Source organism: Anomaloglossus baeobatrachus, chromosome 2 (assembly GCF_048569485.1).
Source record: "Anomaloglossus baeobatrachus isolate aAnoBae1 chromosome 2, aAnoBae1.hap1, whole genome shotgun sequence".
Taxonomy (NCBI): domain Eukaryota; kingdom Metazoa; phylum Chordata; class Amphibia; order Anura; family Aromobatidae; genus Anomaloglossus; species Anomaloglossus baeobatrachus.
Window position 1 is genome coordinate 508423088 of NC_134354.1, and position 22077 is coordinate 508445164.

Genomic DNA, 22077 nt, shown 5'->3' on the forward strand with positions numbered 1-22077 from the left:
TGCCACTGTCAATCCCTGACAGTGGCATTTAACTCGCACAGACAGGAATTTGCGTCATTGCTCCCACCCATTTGTGCACCCATCACTTGATCGCGGTGCGCCAATGGGTTATCATGACAGCCAGGAATCAGCTGATGACCCCTGTGTTTGTCATCATGATCCCCCTGTGAACGGCGGCTGTGAGTTGGCATTCAGAAGAAATAGTGATTTCTACATTTCTGCTCTTTATACCACAGGCGATCAGATGATCATAGCTTAGTCTCTAAAGAGATTATATAATCCAGTAAAAAGTAAAAAAAAAAGAAAGTTTTAATAAATAGACAATAAAAAAAGAAACAAAAAGGTTCAAATCACCCCTCTTTTGCCCCATTAAAAAAAAAACAATTAAAAAAATACAAAATTACTCATATTTGGTATCGCCACATTCAAAAACTGCTTGATCTATCAAAATATAAAATAAATTAATCTGATTGATAAAGGGAGGAAAAACAATCAAAACGGCAAAATTACATTTTTTGGGTCATGACATAAGAGACAATCAAGACATCGTATCTACCCAAAAATAGTATGATTAACAACTTCAGCTCAATACACAAAAAATAAACCATCACATATCCAAAGATTCCCAAAAATTAGAATGCTACGGGTCTCGGAAAATGGTGACAAAAGCATAATTTTTTTTTTACAAACTTCTGAATTTTTTTTCATCAGCGTAGCGAACAAAAAATCAAAACCTTCTTTTGGTCTCCACAAAATTGCAATAAAATGCAATAAGAAGCAGACAGAACATTATATCTATCCAAGATTTCTATCAATAAAAACATCAGCTCCAGGTGCAAAACATAAGATCTCACTTTGCCTTAGATCTCGAAAAATGAAAACATTACAAGTCTCGAAAAATGGTGACAAAAGCTACTTTTTTTTAACAGATTTCTGAATTTGTTTTACTACTTAAATAAAAAACTATCCATGTTTGGTATCTGCATACTCATACTGACCTACGGAATCAAATTATCAGGGCAGTTTTTCCTTACATTGAATATGGTAGATAAAAAAAAATATAAAAACCATTGTGGAATTTCACTTTTTTTTTCAATTTCACAGCACTTGGAATGTTTTTCTTGTTTCCAGTACTTTATGGGGCAAAATGAATGGTGTCATTCAAAAGTACAACTCTTCTCACAAAAAAAAGCTTACATATGTCCATATGGCTAGAAAAATAAAAAAGTTATGGCTTTTGGAAGAAGGGGAGAGTAAAATGTAAAGAGAAAAAGGAAAATAGCCCCAGGGGTTATAAAAGCACTCCAATTACGTTTTTGACTAAATCTGTGTATATGTGTATTTAGTCTAGTGTGAGTGTGTTAATATACCCATCTACCGCCATATTATCTGGTATCAACGCCATTCTGCTCCTCATCTCAGTGACATTACCACCATTCAGACTCTCCAGATCACTCTATGCTCTATGTGTGAGACAAAAATCTCTTTTACAATGTAAGTCTATTGAGCCTGCTTTTGACACTCTATAGACTTAAGGGGGCTTTACACGCTACGATATCGCTAATGCGGAGTCGTTGGGGTCACGGAATTTGCGACGCACATCCGGCCGCATTAGCGATGTTGTTGCGTGTGACACCGATGAGCGATTTTGCATCGTCGCAAAAACGTGCAAAATCGCTCATCGGTGACATGGGGGTCCATTCTTAATTATCGTTACTGCAGCAGTAACGATGTTGTTCCTCGTTGCTGCGGCAGCACACATCGCTCCGTGTGACACCGCAGGAACGAGGAAGCTCTCCTTACCTGCCTCCCGGCCGCTATGAGGAAGGAAGGAGGTGGGCGGGATGTTACGTCCCACTCATCTCCGCCCCTCCGCTTCTATTGGGTGGCCGCTCAGTGACGTCGCTGTGACGCCGCACGGACCGCCCCCTTAGAAAGGAGGCAGTTTGCCGGTCACAGCGACGTCGCCGGGCAGGTAAGTATGTGTGACGGGTCTGGGCGATGTTGTCCGGCACGGGCAGCGATTTGCCTGTGTCGCACAACAGATGGGGGCGGGTACCCATGCTAGCGATATCGGTACCGATATTGCAGTGTGTAAAGTAGCCTTTACACTGAAAAAGCCACTTCTGGGTCACTAAAGTGAAATGTGGCTCGGAGAGTCTGAAGAGTGTTGTTGTCACTGAGAAGAGCAGAACTGAGCCTGATACCGGAGAAGAAGTGATAGGTGAGTATAGATGAGTATATTAATACACTGACATTGCATTACTTTCACATCTGCACAGAATAAATAAATAAAAAAACTTCATGGGTGAGCAGCTTTAATAAAAACGTTTTATCACATTGACAGCTCTTCTATATTCCCTACTAGGTCATATGAGCATTATAGGAAGTTACCGTAGCTTGGACCCCCTCTTTGAGCTAGAGCAGAAGTAAATGGCAATATGGGGTCACTTTGTTGACCATCTGTGGGTAAAGGTTAAAAATGAGAAGTTTATATTACAATTGCACCCATTCCATCAGCTTAGATATGAATATGAAGAATAAAAATAAAGTATTTCTCCCTCCAGAAAAGAATGGGGACTTGAGACTTTCCTTCCATCTGCCGTTCTGCAAAGCATGAAGGAAAAGAACATAAAGAAGGCACTGTCACACCTTGTCAAAGCTAATCAAAACCTTGTCCCTCCAGGCAAAAAGGTATAGAATATACATCTATGGAAAATAGAACTGTCATTGTGTACAATTGTGTATATTATAGTATTACATTGACCTTTCTCCTTCAGTCCAGAAATATGTGAAAGGATTAATTAACATTCCATGCTTTAGATTTGGGCATGTCTATATTATAAAAGCAATTGAAATATCTTGCTTTGCCTGGAAATAGATAGAAAAAGTCTTTGATATTTTAGCTATTACTGATTACATGTCCCATGACACATGTATACCCAGATACAAATAAGGCTTTGGTATACTGATGCAAACAATTGGTGCATGTGTGGGGCTCATTCACCAAGAACATAAATATGTAGCATATAATGGGGTAATGGGTTAGCATACTACTAGAGATGAGTGAACCCACAGATATTGAGTTCAGCTAGTCACTAAAAAACTTTGAACACGGATGCCAAACCCCATATAAGTCTATGGGGACCCAAACGTTTCTGCTGTAAAAGGGTGCTAGTAAGGGCTAGAGAGTTGAAAAGCAGGAGAATTATACTTAAGTCTCCGAGCGGCTGTCACACTGCTTCCTGGTCTACTCATTAGCTCTCATGCATATTCACTGCTTCCGCCACCCACCATCTGGGACAGCGCCTGTGAATGGTTACAGTCAGACTGCCATCGTGCTGCCATTTGTGATTGGTTGTGGAGTGTAAAAATGAATAAATAATTGGAAAAACTTGCATAGGGTGCCCCTTATATTGATGCCTGGTGCAGATAAAGCAGACAGCTATGGGCTGCAACCCCCAGCTGTCTAAGTTATCTTGGCTGTATATCAAAATATAAGGGACCCCCATGTGGCTTTTTTTAATTGTTTAAATAAATAATGTAAAAAAAAGGCATGCCCGCAGCCGCCCCGAAATTGTTGCGTCCAATAGATGCACCAACTCCGGCACTTTATCTGGTTCATACCGGATGCCATGGTACGATGGCAAGTGAGGTAATATAAGAGGTCACTGACAGCTGTGATTTGTCATTAAGTCCAATGTTAGTAATGAGAAGGGGGCAAAAAACCCACCAAAACCGCATCAAAACGCATGCAGGCTTGGTGGATTTTTTTTTGCTAGGAGATGCAGATTTGGTGCAAAAATTTCTGCACCAAATCTGCATCTTCTGGCAGAATAATACACCAAAACAGTGTCAATACTGCATCACTTTTTGTGCGTTTTTGTGCCACAAAATGCAGATTTGGTGAAGATATTTGTTGCAGAAATTTACACCAAAACTACATCTCCCGCATTATGTTTATTGGCACATTTTTCTGCCAGGAAATGCACATAGCCTAAGCTGGTATTCCGGCATTGAGTTCACCTCAGGTCAGTTCATAAAGTTTACCTGAGATGAGTTGACTGAGCTCATTGAGTTCACCTGAAGTCACAGCTGGGGCACCATGAGTACCTACAGCTGTGACCTCAGGTGAACTCAGTGACATCACCACTCACAGCTGCGGCTCCATCAGTGTGTCCCTGATGCTGCAGTGCGCAGTTGAACTTTCTAATGTGCTGTAACCTTAGGAAGTAGGCGAGCTGGGATCATCTTGGAACCTCATGGGGATTATATCAGACCAAAAGGGGTGTTTTGAGGGTTAATGTATTGGACAAAGTGGGTGCTTTTTTGTTTTTTGTTTTGTTTTATTTTTAAATAAAAGATTTTCTGTGTGTTTTGTGTTTATTTTTTACTTAAAAGATTAGTAATGAGGATGGTTCTCATAGACCCCTCCCCTTACTAACCGTGAGCTTGATGGAAACTGTGATTTTTGAGAAATCACAGCTGTCATTAACCCCTTGTATTACCTCAATTGCCACTGCTCCAGGGTAAAGTGTCAAAATTGGCGCCTCCAATGGATGAGACAATTTCTGGGGCAGCTGTTGGCTGCTATTTTTAGGCAGGGGGAGGCCGAAAAACCAGGGGCCTCCCCAACCTGAGAATACCAGCCCCAGTTGTCTGATTTATCTTGCCTCGGTATCAAAATTGGGAAGGGGAACCACACGTTGTTTTTTTAAAAAAAAAAAATTAAAAAAAATCCCCATAGGGTCCCTCGTATTTTGATACATAGCCAAGATAATTCACACAGCTGGGGTCTATACCCTGCAGCTGTCTGCTTTATCTGCACTGGGTATCAATTTATGAGGGACCCTACACCATTTCTCCACTTATTTATTTATTTTTACACTCTACAACCAATCACAGACACCAGCATGACAGCAGTCTGACTGCAAACAATCACAGAGGCTGTCACAGAGGGTAGATCGGGAAAGCAATGAATATGAATGAGCGGTAATGAGCAAACTCGGAAGTAGTGTGACAGCTGCCTGGGAGACTTGGTAAATATAATTCTCCTGCTTTAAGCTCTATTTTGCTACCTTTTAACATCTTTATTTTTATTCGGGTGACTGAACCCGTACAGTAACACAGATTTCCCTAAGAAACCTGTGTTTGAGGTCCTTGCATAGATACTAGGTGTCCAGTATGGACCTTGAACTTTACAGTTTGGGATTGCCCATCACTACTTACTACCCCTATATACCACAACCTTTTATGTATCTGGGCATACATGTGAATGGAGTCAATTATAAGTTCAGAATTTTTACAATAATTCTTTTTCTAGCATTCTGATATATGCATATATTGAGACATTTACCCCATTGCTGCACATAAGTCTATCCACTATTTGCCACCCTTGCATATAGATCGGTCAGCAACAATCTTTTTTATGTGCAGCATCATATTTTAAGGTGTACTATGACATCATATGTATTGCATTTGCACTTTATGTTTTGAGTTATTGCACTACCACATGATACATTTGTGTAGTAATTAGTGGTTTATACTATATTGATACTATCATTTTGTTAATGACTGGATATGTATTTTCTCTTTTTTTATTTTTTAGCTGCAATCCACACTGTTACCCCATTTGTATCTGTCATTAAACACTCAATAAAGACTTTATGGTCAGATTTTTTTTTGTGATGGCACTATGCGGTATTCAGGCTCACAAGTAGCACTGCAGCCAATCAATTGCCACGATCAGCATGGATCGTGGTGCATATCTTAAGGATATGCTATCAGTGTGTAAATTCTGAAAAACTCCTCTATACTTGTATTTTGAGGTGTCCATGATACTATAATTATAGGCATCTGACTTGGTTCAAAAGTCAACCTAATTATGCACCCGCGGCAAAAAAACACGGCAAAAAACGCATGCGTTTTTACCGCGATTTGGTGCGTTTTTGGCTGCGTTTTGCTGCGTTTTTGATCTATGCATTTTTCTGCGTTTTTCCAATGCATTGCATGGGGGGAAAACGCAGAAAAACGCAGGAAAGAATTGACATGTCCATTTTTCAAACGCACTGTGTGAACTTACCCTAAAGGGGTTAGTAAAAAAAAAAGTTATAACTTGCTGATCAGTATTGGTTCGCCAACTATTCGGACCACCAGTGATCCTGAGATAAGGGCTCTGAACCCAAATGGTGTGGTGGTACATATGTACTCCTGTTCTCTGGGGTTCCAGACCCTCAATCTCAAGATTTAAAGATTAAAGAATAACTTTTTTGGAGCATACAGAAGAGTTGACATTTTGTTTTTCACCAATTTCATATTTTTAGCAACATGACAGAAGTGGAAAACTGAAATCCTTATGCCGGTTATCTTTTTCCTATTTTTGCAACAATTTGAATTTAAATAATGTGGATTTAAACACAAATGTATTTATTTTGCTCTCTTCACAGCTGTCTGCTCTCCAAGCCAAAGTGCACTATCTGAAGTTTCTTAGTGATTTACGCTTATATGGTGGACGTGTATTTAAAGCAAAATTGATTGTAAGTGATTTTTATGCAACAATTAGCTAAATATATTCAGATTTCTGGACTTTCTGTAATTAATTATAGCTTCAATAAAAGTCTTATGTCATCCATCAGTGTAAAATAATTTTACAAGCCAGTAAAAGGGTCATCAATATTTCCAGGGCCATATTACTTTATCTTCTAGAACAAATTATGCAAGTCATTTTCCCAGCTGCACAAATATAGATGTTGCTTCCTTGCTTTAAATTTAAATACATTTTCCTATCCATATTCATTTAATCAACAAATGCATTTATAATGCTTACAACATTATGTAATTTATTTTTAGCTATGCCTTAAAAGATTGGCCAACGAAGAACTAGAAAAACATAACTCTTTCATGTCCTTGTACTTTCAGCAGGGAGAAAAACATTCGGATGTGACCTTGTTAGTTGGTCCACGATACGGCATCAGTCACGTAATCAACACAAAAACAAATCTAGTTGCCCTGCTTGCAGATTTCAGCCATGTCAATCGGATTGAGATGTATACAGAGGACGAAGTAACTATTAGAGTAGAGCTTCATGTTCTTGATGTGAAGGTAAGTTCAGTTTTTCTTTTTCATTTTTTGACATAGAACTTGAACACTAGATGGACAAAACTATTAGGAAGAACGTTAATCACACATTGAAGCTAAGTTTTTCATTCAGTCCCATTGCTAGAGATCTATAAAATCCAACCCCTAGCCATGCATTCTGCCTTTACGGACATTTGGGAAAGAATGGGCCTGCTAAAGAGCTCACTGAGTTTGACATGTATGTCCTTGGCCATGTTTGTCCCTTTTAATATGGGCTTACGTGTCTGATCCGATCAGCAGACATGTGTAGGTATCAGGCAAGGGTAGATCTCCGATCTCCGATCCACCCACGCCTGTTAACCTAATAGATCGCACTGTCAAACCCTGTCAGAGCGATCTCACGCACTCCAGTGGGGACCACGCTGTTCACCGCTGCCATCATTGACCCCGTGACGTGATCACAGGGAGTCAATGGGTTGCCATGGCAGTGTGGGGTCAGATGATGACTGCTGTTGCTGCTGAAGCATTGCTCTGATCAGAAACAATCGGACAGTGTATCCATAAAGTCCCCTGGGATGACTAGCAAGATTAAAAAGTGTAGAAAAAATATTAAAAGAATATGTAAAAACCTCCAAAAACCTAAAAGATCAAATTACCCCCCTTTTGTCCCATTGAAAATAAAAATAATAAAAAACAGAAATATGCATATTTGGTATCGCCGTATTCAGAAAAGCCTGATCTATCAAGGCATAAAATCAATCAATCTCAGTTGTACATGGTGTAGCAAAAAAAATCAAAATGCCAGATTTACTGCTTTTTGGTCGCCGCAACATTGCATTAAAATGCAATAACAGACGATCAAAACACCACATCTCTCCAATTAAAATATATTTAATTGGATTAAATATGTTTAATTGGATATAATTAAAAACATCAGATCAAGACGCAAAAAATAAGTCCTCACTTAGCCCCAGATCCCAAAAAATTAGATTGCTGTCATGACCTCTGCTGAACCCTGTAGGCTTAAGTCTAATTGGCGGGGTTTGCTCTGCTGTGCCTTGCTCCGGGACTCACGCTGCTTTATCTTGAGTTGATCTCTCCCAGAGCATTGCCAGTGATAGCTCCTGTTTACAACATGTGCTCCTGCTTGTCTGACTTTTTTGATCTGTCCTGCTACCAGCTGACCTTTTCCTGACCTCCATTCCCCATGTTTTCTTTGTCTCCCTTGTCTTCCCGACCCTGCTCCCGTTCTCTGTCCTGCCCCTTGCCCCACCATTGTTCTGACTGACCTCCCAGCCTCTAACTTCGGTATCGTGACCTGACTTAGTCTCAGTTTCCTGTTTTTGTATATACTTGCTCTCCCAGCTCCCAACCTCTGTGCTTGCTCCCGTCTTATGTTTTTCCTCTTTCCCTCTGTCCTGATTTGACCCCCTGGCATAGACTCAGCTTGCTGACTCCTCATTTGTTTGTGTGTGTTTCCCCGTGTGCGTTGCTACTACCTTCGGGTTTGTGTTGGTCCTCTTTGCATCCGCGCCCCCTTTTGTACTGACCTCGGGAATCATACTGCCTGGTCAGTTTTTCAAAATAGTGAACATGGTAAATAAAAAAAAAACACAAAAAACAATCGTGTAATTGCATTTTTTTTGTAATTTCACTGCACTCTGAATTTTTTCCCATTTTCCATACAATGAGGGGAAGAATGAATGGTATTGTTCAAAAGTACAAAAAACACAAGCCCTCACATGGCTGTTTTGACTGAAAAATAAACACGTTATGGCTCTAGAAAGAAGGGGAGGAAATAAAGAAAAATGTAAAATTGCTTGGGGGGGTGAAGGGGTTAATAGGATGTCACTATTGATGAGAGAGCATGCTCGACGCTCCTTCATACTCGAATGAGTATTGCGGGTGCTTTAGCGCTATACTCGAGTATCCATCTCACATGTTTTGGCACTGTTTTTTAGCTTCTAAAACTGCAAGGAATACCTGCCAATCACAGTACTGCCGTAGCCATATTGGCTATTAGCATTACTGTGATTGGCGTACCGCATCACATCATCAGGTCTTATAGGAGACCCGAGGGTGCAATGCTTGGCACAGTACAATTCAGGGTAGTGTTAATATAGGAGGGAGTGCTTAGATTAGAACAGGCATATAGGCAGAGTTTTACACTGCACCCTTTAATGACTTTCATGTGGCACTAAAGGGTAGTTTTGTCCTGGTTTAATTTAATAAATACATAATTTAAAAAAAAAGGTGTTGAGTCCCCCCTATTTTTGATAACCAGCCAAGGTAAAGAAGACAGCTGCAGGCTGAGATTATCAGGCTGTAAAGGTCCATGGATATTGGCCCCTTCCCAGTCTAAAAATAGCAGGCCACAGTCACTCAAACATTGGCACATCCATTATTTGTGTCAATATTGGCGCTTTGCAACGGCTCTTCCTGATTATTCTGGTGTGTTGGCAATTGAGGTAATATTTTGGAGGGTTGATGTCAGCTCTGTAGTGTTAGCTGACATCAAGCCCATTGGTTAGTAATGAAAAAACATTTATCCAGTACCCCCATTACTGACCCAGTAAGTGTAGAGTTAAAAAGACACACACACTGGAAAAAATAGTTTATTTGAATAAAGACTCCCCCACACTATTAGTTGTTAGCCAATTTATTATTAAAAAATAAACAAACATAAAGATTTGACATAATCCATTGTGTAGTAGTCCCACTATGCCCCCTGTATTGTATCCTATGGAGCCTGATTCAGAGAATGAGGTTCCAGAGAATGAGGTTCCATAAGTATCTCACGGTCAGTGCCAGACCCGGAATTTCTCACGTTTGGTGACAACAGTATCAGTGTGCATGAGAAATACTGAGCCTGGAACTGACTGAAGTGACTACTGGGGTTACTCCTGGTCAGCGCCAGACCTGGAATTTCTCATGCATGGTGATATCAATAACTCAGTGGCATCATAGCGTGTATGGAATTCTGGTTCTAGCACTGACCTATGGAGCCTCGTTCTCTGAATCAGGCACCATAGGTTGAAGTATGGATTCGGGGGATGTCGTGGGACTACTACACAATGAATTACATTGGATCTTCATGTGGTTTTTTAAATTTTTTAATAAATTGGTGAACAAGGGATAGTGTGGGGGAGTCTTTATTTAAATAAACTATTTCTTATTGTGAGTTTGTAATTATTTAAATTTATACTTTCTGAGTTAGTAATGGGAACGTCTGATAAATGCCTCTGCATTACTAACCCCTGGGCGTCATATCAACTCCAAAAAATATTACCGTCATTTCCAACACATCAGGGCAATCGGGAAGAGCTGAGCAAAGCACCACAATTAGTGCATCTAATGTGATATGTCAAATCTGAGGCAGCTGCTGGCTGCTATTTTTAGGCCAAATAACCATGGTTTCACAAAATTTCCCAATACAAAATTTTATTACATCAAAAAATATTAAAACACACATTAATGTGCGATGTACAACACACACTAAAATGTAAGTACAGAATGACAGTGCAATCCTCAGCTGATAATGCAAAAGTTCAGTTTAATAATCCATGTGCAATTAAAGAGTTCTGAACTCAAGGGTGTATGGAAAATCCACCCTATTTAAACCAGCCTTCCATCATATGGGTCCAATATTTATGATAACCAATAAATCTAGATGGATACTTTTGTATATAAATCTGGTTATCCAGTGGTCCCAAATATATTACAGAAGGCAGGGTTGAACAGAAAATCGGATTTACACCAATTCAGCCGTATTCACAAAAGGACATAAAGTGTTTACTATTATTAATAAGGAAATCCTCAATGAGCAATACTTAGCTTCATATATAAAAGAGAGTCCTTCATATATATCATGTATACACTAGGTGAACCACCACAATCCAATATTTAGCATTTCTGTGGACACTTTAATGTGATAATAGCCATATAACACCCGCCTCGACACGTTTCCCATTATGGTTCATCAGGAGGCCCAAAATAGACAAGATTAAAAACCAAATGTCCAGATGCAGAGTCCCATAGTGTACACCAGCCGGGAGAGCAGATAGTCCCTGGTCACAGGCAATGCTGTAATAACATGTCAGGCATCACACAATATATTCCCTACATAAGTATTTTTCTGAAGTGTCCAAATAACCATGGACCTTCCCAACCTGATAATATATCTTGGGTGGTTATCAAAACTAGAGGCTACTTCAAGCTCTTTTTTTTATGTATTTTATTTTTTGCTAATTATGTTAAACCGGGCTAAACACAGTTTTATCAGGCCACTTAGTTCCAGTGCATGGAAATCTTAAAGGGATTAACTTTTTTTTCTCTGTGAGGCTAAACATCTATAGACAAGTTTTTGCTAACTACCTGTCTGCTCTGCCATGAGATGATCTCTCCTTTGTGAGAAGGATTATGCACCTCTCTTGGCAGTAGTTCCTTTGCTTCTTGTGGTGTCTCATTGACAGAGCAGATCCTTCTGTTCTGCTCTTTTGTGACCATTCTAATCTAAGAGAGATTTTTGCATGGCAAAACAGGCAAGTACTTAGCAACTACTGGTGTCACATGTTGTCTTGCTCAGAACTCACCAAGTATCAGGGCGGCAACTCACCATGTTCACACAGGAGAGTCTGACACTATACTCACTATGTCTTGTTAGGCTTCTGAGTTTCTCAAACAGGCTCGGGCATTGACCAAGCTGTGTTACCTTTGGTTCAGGATTGCAAGAGTTAAGTTCTGCTAGACTGGTGGTTGTCTCTGGAATTACATGTTGTGCGTGATCTATCACACCTACTCCCTGCCCTTTTTAAAATGGTGAATTTAATCCTGCCATGCCAATTATAGTTTGTAGCGATACCGGTTCTTGTGCTGTGGTGTTCCAGTTGCTGTTTTATCGTCTGTGTGTTATTTGATGTGTTGTGGAATTATTTTCGTTGTCTGTTTATTTCCTCCCTGTTCTTTATTTCCTCCTGAGCATGTATCTTCAATACCTCTGTGTATGCTTGCACTAAGTTTGAGTTTTGTTTTTTTTCCCTGTCTGTATTTTTGGGTGGGATTAATAACTCCTCTCATGGCCCTCCCCGGGGGTGGAGGAGAGGGGGTATTAGATCGGGGCTGGCCGGGAACAGGTCTAGGTTGGACCTCTTCACCATCAGAAGTACCTCTGGGATAAGAGACGGCTAGGGCCCCCCTGGCCTGAGGACCAGTTTAAGAGCCCCGATTATTGGTCATTCCCTTATTGCACTTGACAACTGGCTCATAAGTGTTTCGACCCATAGCAAAACTAATAGTCCCAGACAACTCTCCCAGATAACTATTCTTCAGTATACCAAGGTATTTTGAATACTTTAGTGCTTACTACTTGTGTGAACATTTTGGGGAAGACACTTTTCTATTCCAGAATAACTGTCCAAGCAAGGCTCAAAAAGACATGAGTCGTTGAGTTTATTGTTGAAGAGTTTAACTCACCAGCACAGAGCCCTGAACTCAACCCTATTGAATCCTTATGGGTTAATTTAGAATAAAGAGTATGAGCCAGGTCCTCTGCTCCAATATTAAGTCTGACCTCACAACTACTGTTCTGAGAGACAGAAGACACACTAAAATTTTGTGGAAAGCCTTCCCAAATGAGTGCAAACTACTTTAGCTACATAGGAGGGGGGATTAACACCAAATTAAAGCATATGTATTTAGAACAAGATGTCATAAAAACTCCTGTAGGTGTAAAGTGATTTAAGGTGTAGGTGTGCCAATACCTTTACCCATATACAGTAAAAAAATTATAGGTTGATCAAAAAACTCAATTTTAATAACAACACTAGTTACATTTGCCTTATTTCTAAATTCAGATGTTGTTGTTTGGGGTTTTTTTGCATTTTGAAAAAGTAACAAAAAAGACACAGAAATCAGACATCCACTGTAAATGGTAAAAAAAATATTATCATCAAGGTATCAGTAAAATCCAAAATATGATGGCTCTATGGCTTTACTAAGGTCTAAGTATGAAATATCAATTAAGGGCCAAATAACCAACTAAATGTGTTATTTGTAGTTTATTATATGGACAAAATAAAAAAGGTCCCTTTTTCCATTATGCTCCATAAATACTGTACCACATTAATAGTAAAGGCCCCGTTACATGCAACGACAGCGCTAATGAGATATCGCTGGGGTCACGGAATTCGTGACACACATCCAGCCTTGTTATTGTGTGTGACACCTACGAGTGACCGCTAACCATCCAAAAAGCGGCACAAATCGTTGATTGTTGACACGTCATTCCTTTCCAAAAAATCGTTGATCTTTTAGGACACAGGTTGTTCGTCATTCCTGAGGCAGCACACATGGCTACGTGTGACACCCCAGGAACGACGAACAACAGTGTTCCTGCTTTCTCCGGCAACGAGGTGGGAGTGACGTTAATGCGGCTGGTCTCCACCCTTCCGCTTCTGTTGGTGGCCCGCTGTGTGACGTCACTGTGACACCGCACGAATCTCCCCCTTAAAAAAAAGTTTGTTCGGCGGCCACAGCAACGTCATTAGGAAGGTATGTGAGTGTGACGCGTACTAGCGATATTGCTCGCCACGGGCAGCGATTTGCCTGTGACACACACACGACAGGGGGCACGACAGCGTCACTAGCGATGTCGCAGCATATAAAGCGGCCTTAAGTCTACTGGTTGATTTAATAGGATATTTTACTATAAAAATACCCAAGCTAAAGGGATATACCGTAAGCCATGATCATGTGTAATGCAGAGGATCGAGGCAGAGTGCTAAACAGCATAAGCCATGGCAGTGCATTATGTGCATTATCTGTGGATCAGCGCTCTGCCTTTGCCGCCTCCCAAACACACAACAGTACACATTATGGACTCTTATGGCTTGTTCTGCAGTTGGCCACAGCCTATATTTGCAGCTTCTTTAAGACTTGTCCAGGAGTGTGAAGGGAGCTAAGACTGTAATTTAGAAGCTGTAAAATAAGCAGGCATGGATGTAGAGTGGAGAGGGGAGGGTGAGGACAGACAGAGTCCTGACTGAATGGCTGTAGCTTAGCAAAGGATAGCCAGGGTTCCTGATCTCAGACTGCATAGGAAGGGCTGGCTGTTACTAGAAGCCAGAAGCAGGTCATGCCCATTGATCTGTGATGTAAAATCCCAGAAGGGATGGGGAGCACCAAAGAGCAGATCCACTGTCACATTCAATAGCAGGTACTGTCAGGATTTCTAACAACACTATGTATGTTAGCTTTTTAGTTTATGAAAACATGTCCATTAAAATACTTTTATCTCCTCAGAAAACTCTTTAAAACTTTACAGCCAAAACCACAAAGCACTAAATAAATTAATATACACACTGCAATGTAAAAATTACTTGTTCTGATGTGATATGTTTAGACTTTTAAGCTTCTTTTAACCTCTTAAAACACCAGTACAGCACTTTTTTTCCACTTCTGGAGTGCTGCTTTAAGGCTAAGTCCCCTGCCCCTGGTTTTATCCTTTCCCTTCTGCGTTTTCTTTCTTTTTTGATGTTCCTCCGGGCCTACAGTGCCATCTTGTGATTGTATCTTCTGACTGGCTGGAAGTTAGCATTTCATTCACAAACTATCAATACAAGTCTATGAGAGCCAGAATGAGGCTATCATAGACTTGTATTGAGTTGTGACCTCTGGCTTGCTCCATGAAACATTGGAGTAGGCTGGCAAGTCACAAACTGATGAAAACCGGGTATGTGCACACATCTAAAAGAGGTTGTGTGCACATACCCTGTAGGTCAGTAGAGGGAAGTATCAGCATGAGTTAATATATTTGGACTAAAGTAGACTGCAATTAACATACATTAGTTTGTTTTGCTTTGATAGTATCAGAGCTAAGGCATTAATGTAGATAATGATTTTGTAATCTATGTTCTTTATCTTATTATATTTGTGATTTTTGCAGCCTATCACACTGCTTATGGAATCGTCTGATGCCATGAATCTCACCTGCTTAACAGCAGGTTATTACCGACTACTAGTTGATTCAAGACGGTCAATTTTTAATGTTGCAAATAAAAACACAGCCAATCGAGAATCAGGTAACACACCGAATAAGGATTCAAAGAGTTTGTACTTTCTATTATAAAGTAAGCCTGTCAGGTCCCAAAAACCTGAGAAAGAGCCCCCAGAATCATTTATACAGCTTCTCAATAATGTCTCTGGTACTTAGAATAATTGAAATTTGACCATGTTTTTTTTTTTCAATTATGCATGCCCATTATGCTCTTGTCTGCTGAGTTGTGTACTGTTAGGGACCTATTGAGTGACCGATGGGGTTTCAGGACTCCGACACCCACTTATTTGCAGGCAATTAAAATATCTGCCAAATTTTAAGAAGCTTGTTCAAAGTTTAGTTATTATTTAAGACATTAGTTATTATAATTGGAAAAATAAAGTTTTAATGCCCTACTAAGCCATTGCAAATGCCCCTGACCAGTCCAGTTGGCCATCCCTTCAGTGAAAGCAGTCCTGGTCTACATGCTGTAATTCTTCCTGCTCTACATGCTGTAATCCCTCCTGCTCTATATGAATAGTTAAAAGGGATACCAGATGGGATTCCAATCAAATATAAACGGCCACTCAATATAACAAGATGAATGAGGGAAAGGAAAAAACTGAGTTTTATAAGGCCTAGCATAGTCAAAGACAGACACGCACCCAATATTTTATATAGTTATTTATTAGAAAATTTACACACTGCCCCCCGAGGAAGCTTTTTTTGCAAAACGCGTCGGGGCTTCCCCTTCCACTACCTGGACCACTGACACGGCGTTCATATTGGCACCATATATGGGTAAGCACTGTTCCAGCTTTGAATAATGATACATGTCCCTTTTATTGTATTGCCCTGTCGGGCCCCCTTTTTTTCATTACTGTTTGGGCCATTTACTATATACTTTAAAGTTGGAACCAATACTGTTTTATACAATATGATGCTGTTGAGGTCCTAGTATGGGACTTCTCTTACTCTTCTGCTTTCCAAACCATTGTCAGTATTCTATGCCTTTATCTACATGACAGTGCCCCTATTTATTAAATTTTCTAATAAATAACTATATAAAATATTGGGTGCGTGTCTGTCTTTGACTATGCTAGGCCTTATAAAACTCAGTTTTATCCTTTCCCTCATTCCTCCTGCTCTATATGCTGTAATCCCTCCATCTTGGAGTGACTGACATCGCCAATGTACCTTCTCTTTTGTGCATGAAGTCTCTCACAAATACACACAATATCCTTCCTTTCTGGGCTCAGAAGAGAAAATGCAGTGAGCCAGGAGGTTGCCAATCAAACTTACGTGGGCGTCATTAAAGTATGTAAAGCTGAACCTCTCTCCATAAAAAAGCCCCCACTGGACTAGTCATGTTCATTTGCATATGTGACGCCCCTGGACTATTCAGGTCATCACAGGGTACTGCACAAACTGCCCTACCCGTGCAGTATTCAACCTCCCCATGGTTCTGGGTCTCTATCCTGCAGTGCTGCCTCCATCAGCATTCACAAATCCTAGATACACTTTGAACCACACCTGTCAGGCCCACCAGTAGGATGTTTAAGCAGGAATAGGGCTGCCCACCTAGGGGTCAGACAGGGAGGTGGGAGGTGTCAAGGTCAGTCAGTTGAGTAGTAACCCTCGAGCTGTGAGGATCTCTGAGGAAGCTGGGAGTTGGAGCTCCCAGGGGAGAGGAAAACTAGGTCGCAGACGGTGGCCTGGACCTAGATGAGTCGGACCCCCGGTCGCAGGGGATTGAGGCTAAGTGCCTGGAACCCGTCAAGGAGGACGGCCGGCAGCCGGGTCCTATCACTAGTCCGGGACCGAAGGCATGATGGGGTACACAGACCCTAGGTCGGGGAGAAGCTTCAGGCAACCCGACAATTAACCTGAGGAGAATGGGGCCTTTATGGACTGTTCCCACCAGCTCAGAGATTGTGGGCACTAGCACAACAAGGGGGATAGGGCTTTCCTAGCAAGCAGCCCATTGAAATCCCAAGGGTGAGCTCCTGAGAGCAGGCTCCTTCACTTAGCCACAGTGGGGAGCGGGGCCCGGATAGCTCCAAGCTACCGGACCACAACGAACAATCTAAAACTTAGTGCCAGGAGGCAGGTTACAGACCACCAACAGCACTGTAGGGGACGGGACCCGGATGAGCTCCCCTCGAGAGGCAATGGCGTTCAGAAACTTGGTTTACCCTGTTGTCAGCGTCTGCTTCATTGCTGAGTGAGTACCCGACTGACCCCTGCACTGCGTCCCCGCATCTTACCCAACAGAGTCCCACGGCCTGTCCCTACCTGTGGAGGGCAAAGTCACCTAGCTGCCTCACTCCATCACCCCAGGTACTCCCAATGGCAGCAGCGGTACTCCTAATTACCGTACACTACGTGTGGCATCACAAAATATACCAAATCCCCTGTAAATACCACTTTTTACATTTGAGTGTGGCCCCTAAGCCCCCAGGTCCGGAAACCCTCGAGCCACGAACGGACACCACCCCCCGGATCCGAAGGGTTCGATCCGCTGCTGGGGTGGCACACATATACTGAGAGTTATATTAAAAGTTTCTTCTTTTCGATAACAACAGTTACTACTCAGGGGTTGGAGACATTATTGGGAAGCTGAACTCATCTAAGTTGTACCAGGAGCTATTACTGAAGCTTTGGCAACCTGACAGGTTTTCTTTAAGTGAATATTATATACTTATGTATATTTTGTAATCAAGATATCATAATTAAAATTGTATTTTTATATTTTGCTTTATTTAGGAAATGAAATCCGCAGTAAAATAAATTATCATGACTGTGATTGGAATTATTTACCAAAATCAGCTATCTTTACATATGAAGAAAATCAGGAAGCTCAACAAATATTCACAGACTTGAAACAAGGAAACATTGAGGTTTCAGAAAGTCAACTATGTCATAAAGACCACCGAAGTTTGTACATAGAGACTACATTTAATTCAGGGGAACTTGATCAGCAACTAACCAAACAATGTGACCATATAGATTTAGAAAATAGCCTCAGTGTAAGCCAGCCGGCATTGCTGTCTCTGTCTGGACTGGAACACGCTAACACAGCACAAGACTCTCCAAGGAGTGCAAAAGTGTCTTTCATATTTGGTGATCATAACCTTGACACCATAAACCCACAGACACTTGGCTACGAAAGATTGTTGGATGAAAGTCCTGAAATTTTGGATAAACAAAATGTAATTTACTTAAATAATGCCAACGACATTAAAGACCTAGACTTGACATCAGATGCGGAAAGCATCCATTTTGCTGCTAATGCTGTTTATGCAAATATATCTGAAAGTAAAATGTTTGGAGCTGCAGAAGGAATTGAAGAACCACTGTTACATGATATTTGTTATTCTGAAAATACTGATGATGTTGAAGATGAAGATGAGGCTAGTTGTGAAGAAGATATAATGGTGCCAGAGGACACCAGAACAAATATCCTTAGTATGTCAGGTTCCAGTGATGACATCATAGACTTAACCTCACTTCCCCCACCTGAAGGAGATGACAATGAAGATGACTTCTTGTTGCATTCCTTAAACATGGCCATTGCTGCCCCTCCTCCTGGATTTAGAGACAGCTCTGATGAAGAAGACTGTCCAAATCAGTCTGCTTCACTTGTCAGTACGTCGAATGATGACATCCCGGTGTCGCTTATTGATGCCGTACCGACAAGTGCAGATGAAAAATGTGAGACAATCCTTGAAGAATCTGTGGTTTCAAATCTTCAAGCAATGCAAGAATTGGCTGTGTCAGAAGACAGCCAAGCAGATGACACCTCAGGTTCATTCACCATTGTGACTTTCATTCATTAGTGTACAAAATCCATCCTATCATCCCTTTAAACCATCACATTATTTTTATATTTGTGTTACAGTTCCTCATAATCAAACCATCTTTTCCTTTTACCCATTGGACCCACCATTTTATTTTTTTTTTACATTTTATATGAAACACTCATGTTGATTTAAAAAGGTATGGTTATATGGTGTGACACAGAGCAGATATTAAAAATATTCAGTTTATTCATTTTTTATTAACTTTCTTTTCTCTCTCTTAGGTGTAACAATATTAAGAGCATATAGTCCTGAATCATCTTCAGATTCTGGAAATGAAACCAATTCCTCAGAAATGACAGAGAGTAGTGAACTAGCATCCGCGCAGAAGCAAATAGAAAATCCTGTACGTGCAATATTGTCCAACAATGATGGGTACCAAAATCTGATGCCAGATCAGATAGAGATTTCCGTAACTAAGAATCAATCTGGATCTATGTCTCTGAAGTCTACTTCTTCCTTAGCAAATCGGCAGGCTGTGGAAATCCAGTCAAAAGCTGTGCCTTCAAAGCAGATACTTCATTCTGATGACATAGAGATGGAACCAGAAACCATGGAGACAAAATCTGTTACTGAATACTTTACCAAGATGCAAATGGGTTCTTTGGTGTATGCTTGTAAAAGAAAAAATAAACTAGACGCAGATTTAAAAACACATTTTGATGTAAACGTTACAGTCAAAAAGCAAGTAGGTAAGAGAACGGAAAATGACAGTGACCTAAAATCTAAGTTTGAAACGCTCCCTTCTAAAGACTGTCAGCTCCTGAGTAATTTTAATTTGGAGAGAACTGCATTTCGGAAAGACAATCAACGATGGTATAACACCACAGACAAGGGAGCAATAGAGAAACTGCCAGCTGGTTCAGCATACGTAAAGACATTGCCAAGGCTTTCTGGGGTTGGAAAAAATGAAACCGATGCTAAGGATGACCCAAGTATGGAAACCTCTCTTTCAGAACATGAGGATATATTTATTTCCAACGCTTTTATTTCTTCTTCCAAAGAACTGGGCGACTCTGAAGCTGATGGTATATCTACTGAGCACATTTCTAAGATAGCAGATGCGGATCCGAGCATAAATCGGATCTGTGAGTACCACATCACCAAGAACATGTCGTCGTTTCAAAGTGAAGGACATTTTTCTCTGCAAAGTTCCCAGTGTTCTTCGGTGGATGCAGGTTGTAGTACTGGTAGCAGTTCATGTGCTACTCCTGTAGAATCTCCTTTGTGTACTTCAGATGGTAAACATATTCTCTCTGACGCATCAATAAAGAGTGGGAATTATATGACCCCTGAGGAAAGACAATTAATACTTCCAAATCATAGTGCAACATATCCTGAACTGCACCCGCAAGGCGATGCCGCGTGTCACAGGCTGAATGTGCCAGTTGCACATACAACAGTAAGCACCGACCCATTGTTTGGAACCTTGAGAGAGGGATGTCATCGGATATCTAAAATTAAAGAAACCACAGGTACATCACTTTATGTTTTCCACTGGTTGCATTCCACAGAATATGATGTACCTTATGTAGTCACTTGTCCAGATGTAAATTGCGTGCTTAACTGCTATAGCTTCGAACACCATCTATTCCCAAATTGCACACATTTCTATTGGTACTTTAATTGGGACAATATTTAAATTTTATGTTCATTGGCACTATAAATGTTTCCAAACTTTATAAAAAGGTCAATCCACATAATTACTATGTAGGGTTCAGTCTAAAAGTTTGTTCCAGTGATCTAAGACAGCTTAGCAATTGTATCATATTTTACTGTATTGGTGTCATGTCACAGTATGAACCGTATGGCACTAATATGCTCAAGGTGGGGTCAGTTATCTTGGAAAACTATAGTATTAGGGTATTTAAAAAAGGCATAATAGGTCAAAACTTGATAACTTATTTAGAGAAGCCCTCCCATTACATTTTTTCCCCCTAAACATGTGTATATGTATATGTACTGTAGTGTGAGTGTTAATATACTCATACACCATTGTTTCTGCAGTATCCAGTGCCGTTCTGGACTTCCTATGAGTGACATCACCGCTCTTCAGATTCTCAGGTTCACACTGCACCTGAGTTTTTCTTTTTAATATTTTGCACCGAAATACGCAAAATGTAGATGGAGACTTAAATACCAGTGAAGAAGCAACTTTTTCTTTATTCACCTCTGCATCATTTCAGCTTTTGTGCCTTTCTCAAGCATAATTGAAGGCTCAAAGAAGCTAAATCACTGGAGCAGTGAATAAAAAAAATAAAAGGCTTGTTTGTTTTCACTTGAATTTCTACCGCTATCTACACTTTGTGCTCAGATTAATGACCATGGGTTAAGCCCTAAGAGGCTTCCACCAGTAGTCACCAATGTAAAAAAAGCTTGTTTTGTAGATTATTTTTTTCTATCTTGTATTGAAAATCTATATATTCTAATTTGTGTTAGGTAAAAGTGATGGGTGAGCACTAAAATGCTCAAATGCTTAATACTCAATTTGAGCTGGTCATACAATCAGACAAGCTCGACGCGAGTATTGCGCATTATGGAAAGTCAATGACTGGCCTGATCAGGTCAACCAGCCATAAACAGAGCATTTCTGGTCTGTGCGAGTGCGGGTTTATTCTTTTTTGCGTTACACTACGTCCGAAAACGTTATTTTATCCCCCAGGACAGCCATTCAGAGACTCTGCCTGCCTCCTCGTGGGGGCCTGCACACATCATGAAGTGAAGCAAACCTGTGTGTTGTGGTCATTGTTTCACGGATGAAATATCTGAGCACCTGTGACATTCGAATGAGCTCCACAAGTACCCGAGCACACTAATGCTAAATTGAGTAACAAGCAGTGCCAACCCCATATCAACCCCATAATTTGTATTAAAAACAGCTTACAGAGTTGCAAAATCACTTGCCACTTCCAGGCCAACATTTCCCTGGTCCTAAATCATACTCTGATTATCTGGTTCCGGTGATAATGTGGTTGTAGTACTGACATTATGACACTGAGATCCCTGGAGTAGCCATCACACTGGGTGGGTGAACAGAGACCATCAAAGGACCACAGAAGTGTTGTCACAATAGCGGCATGGAATTGCTAAGGTTTGTATCCCTCCTTT

At 40.7% G+C, this 22077-nt stretch overlaps 1 protein-coding gene across 2 annotated transcripts in view; it reads left to right on the forward strand.

Annotated features, from left to right (window-relative positions):
• FRMPD4 (FERM and PDZ domain containing 4) overlaps positions 1-22077 on the forward strand; it is a 631692-nt gene that overhangs the window by 598345 nt on the left and 11270 nt on the right. For both annotated transcript variants that reach the window (XM_075336517.1, XM_075336515.1), the window contains exons 12-17: positions 2568-2694; positions 6447-6536; positions 6919-7101; positions 15020-15155; positions 17876-18916; positions 19194-20444. In XM_075336517.1, the coding sequence (XP_075192632.1) occupies positions 2568-2694; positions 6447-6536; positions 6919-7101; positions 15020-15155; positions 17876-18916; positions 19194-20444 (2828 nt within the window). The remainder of the gene's footprint in view (positions 1-2567; positions 2695-6446; positions 6537-6918; positions 7102-15019; positions 15156-17875; positions 18917-19193; positions 20445-22077) is intronic.